At 35.3% G+C, this 4814-nt stretch overlaps 1 protein-coding gene across 1 annotated transcript; it reads left to right on the top strand.

The window, feature by feature from the left end:
- Positions 1–1853: 1853 nt before the first annotated feature.
- On the top strand, positions 1854–3409 carry LOC150096195 (methylmalonic aciduria type A homolog, mitochondrial-like). The gene has a single exon (XM_090409262.1). The coding sequence runs from the start codon at positions 1859–1861 to the stop codon at positions 3080–3082; it is 1224 nt and encodes a 407-aa protein (XP_090265388.1). The 5' UTR covers positions 1854–1858; the 3' UTR covers positions 3083–3409.
- The last annotated feature ends 1405 nt before the right edge of the window (positions 3410–4814 follow it).

The following is a 4814-nucleotide window of genomic DNA, read 5'->3' as shown; positions in this document are numbered from 1 at the left end:
GTGTCGTACGTGAAGCGGCCAAAGAATTGTCAGTGCCCTTGACCATTATGTTTAATTTGAGCCTCAGGACTGGGTCAGTCCCAAGGGGGTGGAAAGAGGGGAAAATAGTTCCACTGCACAAAGGTGGTTCCAAGGCTGCTGTTGAAAATTACCGGCCAATCAGCATAACAGGAATCATTATCAAGGTCTTAGAGAAAATAGTCAAGAGGAAAATACAAGATTGGATAGAAGAAAATGGGATACTGTATCGGGGACAGCATGGTTTTGTGAAGGGTAGGTCATGCCTCAGTAACTTGCTCACGTATTATAACACAGTGACGGCTGAACTGGATAAGGGTAATGGGTTTACAGTGATTCTGCTGGACCTTGCTAAGGCCTTTGACAGGATACCACATGGAATTCTAATCAGTAAATTGCAGCATATGGGAATGGACATAGGGTTGGTGAGATGGATAGGAGGGTGGTTGACGGAGAGATATCAGAGAGTGGTTTACTCAGGAGTAGAGTCCACTAGACGGCCTGTGACTAGTGGTGTACCACAAGGATCTGTTCTTGGACCACTGCTGTTTAATTTGTTCATAAATGATATAGGAAAGGATCTGAGAGGAACAGTTCATTTGTTTGCGGATGATGCGAAGTTGGGTAGGGCAATAGTGAATGCAGATGACGTCAAAATTTTGCAGGATGATTTGGATAGATTGGAGGTCTGGGCTAGGGAGAATGGATGTCAATTTAATGTGGCAAAATGTAAGGTTATGCATTTTGGGGTGAAAAGATGGGAGGCAGTTTAATGCATTGGTGGAACCGTGCTCCAGGAAATTGATGAGGCACGAGATTTAGGAGTGTTGGTGGATAAGGAATTGAAATTTAGGGGACACATTGCAAAAGTGGCCAAATCAGCTCATCAAATCACTTGGTTGCTGAAGAATACGTTGACAAGCAGAGACAAGCAGGTTATTGTTCCTCTGTATCGAGCCTTGATAAGACCTCATCTCGACTACTGTGCTCAGATTTGGTCACCTAGGTTTCTTCTTGATGGGGAGGAGGTGGAGAGGATCCAGAGGCGAGTGACCAAGATGATAGCAGGTCTGTGGAATGAACCGTATGAGAACAGGTTGAGGATTTGTGGGTTGCAAAAATTGGTTGATAGGCGGAGGAGGGGAGATATGATTGAGACATTCAAATTACTGAAGGGTTTCTATAAAATTAATTCAGAAGATATTTTTGAGAACAGGGCTGGTTGTGGGAGGACTAGGGGACATCCATGGAAACTGGGCAAAAGTGTGGTTAGTAAAGGTGTTAGAGCTGGGTTCTTTACTTTTAGAGTAGTGAATGAGTGGAATGCGCTCCCTGAGTCTGTGGTGGATGCTGTGACAGTGAATGAGTTTAAGGCGAGGTATGATAGATACTGTATGAATGTCGAATAGTTGTGATGAAAATGATTTGGGGCCTCCCTCGATGAGTCTAATGACTCCCTGGAGTTGCCCGTAATAATAATAATAATAATAATAATATATATATATATATATGTATGTATGTATGTATGTGTGTGTGTGTGTATAGTCATCTTTATATGGCACAAGACTATATATGTATATTTTATTTTATTTATTTTATTATTTTTCATAATTAATAAAAAAATCCCCAAGTTCTGTATTTTATTATAACAAAAATGTAAAAATAATTAATAAATAAAAATGATTAAATCTTTAAACCCCTTCATGAGTTATAGGCCAGTCTACATACACACATATTGTATACTGCTTTTGAATTCGGTAATTGCATTATTTAACTTTCGTTAGTTCACGTTTTGAAAGTTGCCTACCTTTTAAATATGGCTGCGGCCATGGTGTTAACAATGTGTTCAAGGTGCAGTTTACGATTTCAATGTTTTATAAATTCATTAACAGCTGTAAACTATTCTCAGAATCATTCATTCCTTATTACATTTAGTGATAGATTATCGGGTAGCTTTAAAAAAAGACAGTTATGGTCTCCTATAAATAATGCATATTTTGCTGTTTGTAATAGCTCTAGATTGTACACCAGTGATACTGCCGAAGTAAGTGATGTGGATGATAAAATAGTTAACAGAATGTTTCGTGGGATTTGCAATAGTCAGCGGGAGTATCTTGCAACAGGAATTACTCTCGTTGAATCACAACATCCTTTTAAAAAACATCAGGCGCAACAATTGCTAAAATTAGTATTAAACGAAGCTAGGAGAAAGTATCTAGCTGAAGGGAAGAAATCATTAAGCTTTAGAATTGGTTTAAGTGGGCCTCCAGGAGCCGGTAAATCAACTTTTATTGAAGCGTTTGGTAAGTATTTAACAAGTAGTGGACATAAAGTTGCAGTGCTTACGGTTGATCCCTCATCATCAGTGAGGGGTGGGTCAATTCTAGGAGATAAAACAAGAATGGCAGAATTGTCGAGAGATAAGCAGGCTTATATCCGCTCATCACCCAATTCCGGCTATCTAGGTGGTGTAACACGAAGTACCAATGAATCTATTGCTCTCTGTGAATGTGCAGGCTATGATATAATCATAGTAGAAACTGTTGGGGTTGGGCAATCAGAATATAATGTTGCATACATGGTTGATATGTTTATACTTCTTATACCACCAGCTGGAGGTGATGAATTGCAAGCACTAAAACGAGGAATAATAGAATTAGTTGACCTAGTTATTGTAAATAAAGGCGATGGGGACCTTCTACCTGCAGCTCGTATTGTGCAGTATGAATATACAAGTGCTTTAAAGTTCATTGCAAAGCATTCTGCAGTTTGGAGACCAATAGTAGTTAGAGTATCATCCCTAACAAAAGATGGCATTCCAGAACTCTGGACCAAAATGACAGAATTCTGGAACAAAACTTTAGATGCAGGAGAACTAGAAGCTAAGAGAAAAAATCAGTATAAAATGTGGATGTGGAACCATATAGAACACCATTTAATGTCTGAATTTCAATCCCATCCTGAGGTGCTGAAAATAATTCCAGGTATTGAGAAAAAATTAAATGAAGGTCTTGTATCTCCTGGTCAAGCAGCAGACTTATTAATAAAAAAATTTCTAGAATAAATCTGCTATGCTGCATGTGTGAGCAGATGAGGTAAACTTGTCCTTGAAATAGATTGTCATCTATTTCATTTTGAAATTTCATCAATACCTCTTGCAGTCACTTGATAAAATGGTATAATTTTGTTTGAATACCAAAAAAAGTTCCTTGTTGTATGGTGACATAAAGGACTATTATTAATATTTAAATTTTGTACAAAATGTTTTAAATACATTTTTATAAATTTGGGGAAAATGTTGATTATATTACCATTTTTCAAAGAATTGTTTTGCTAAATCTCAGGAAATTTTCCTAATTATCGAGGTGCTTAAGTCAGGAAATTTTGCATTTCCTAGCTTCTGGGATTGTTATCTAATCTTAATAATTATAAATAATAATCATTCCTATATGTTTAGTGGGAAGCAATAAAATAAATACTATATTATTAACCTGCCTGCTATTTCACAAAGTATTTAACAGTGTAACAGCATTATTTCTCTTTGTAGACTTAATTTACGTCTACAAAGTTACAAATACTTGCTTTACCAGTAGTAGGTAGTGCTGTATTTTTGGCCATGCTTGAGATGGTTATTTCAAAGTAAATAGACATACTCTAAGCAGGTTGTTACTGAACTGTAACAAAGAAAACCATTTCAAAAATTACCACCATCCATGAATGGTAGTAAAGCTATCGTACATTTATAGTACTTTAGGTTAAATAATTATAGAACCATTCTTGAGTTGGTGATCCCACACTGTATAAATGTATGATAGCTTTACAACCATTCATGGATGGGATTCACATTAACAAAAAAAAAATAAATAAAAACCTTGCACAAAAATTCATGCTACAGTTTGAATTTGATCCCAGAGCCAGTTAGTTAAAGACTGGAAATAATAATATCCGCTCAACCAAAAATTATTATTAATATAATAATAAAAAAAAATTAAATTTGCCTAAAGTGACAAATTTTCATTTATAAAATTGTTCCATTTCATTAAGGTCTTATTCTTAGATGCTCTCATTTCAATTGATGCGTGAATTATGTTTATTTTTTCTGTCCTGAACATAGGCATTGATTCATGATTTAATATAGCTTTATAATCACATTATGTATTCATATAACCAGAAAAACCAAAAAAGTCTGAAAAGTGCTCGCTTCCCATATGATACCTTCGTACCTGAACATAGGCATTGACTCATGATTTAATATAGCTTTATAATCATATTATGTATTCATATAACCAGAAAAACCAAAAAAGTCTGAAAAGTGCTCGCTTCCCATATGATACCTTCGTACATGAGTATGTACGAAGGTATCGTATGATGATAATTGTGCCCAGAAAACTGCTGACCTAGTGGGTATGAAGGCACTGTAAAAAAGAAGCAAGAATCTTAACTTCATTTAGATAGTCACATAAAGTGTGAAAATGAAAAAAAATTTAGGAATAATTTTTTATTATCCCTAAATTTATTTAGAAAAAATTTAATATTTATCACTAAATATTAAAGAAAATATTTAGTGATAGTTTTGTGTGATGTCAATGATATAAACAGTAGGTGCTGTCTATCATGTTACAACGGATAGCATTATTGGACAGCAAACAATTCCTTTTCCCCTATTTTCAACAAACTATTCTCTTTTAGCTCTTTGCAGGGGTAGTACACTAATATCAATCTTTCCAAACTTCAACCTAACATTTAAAACTTGGTAATTGCAATATTGATTATTTGGAATGTTATCTTATTATCTG

Source organism: Typopeltis vanoorti, chromosome 19, assembly GCF_054136105.1.
Source record: "Typopeltis vanoorti isolate ZY-2024b chromosome 19, IOZ_Tvanoo_1.0, whole genome shotgun sequence".
Classification (NCBI taxonomy): Eukaryota; Metazoa; Arthropoda; class Arachnida; order Uropygi; family Thelyphonidae; genus Typopeltis; species Typopeltis vanoorti.
The sequence above is the reverse complement of the archived record's forward strand: the minus strand, read 5'-3'. Positions and strand labels throughout refer to the sequence as shown.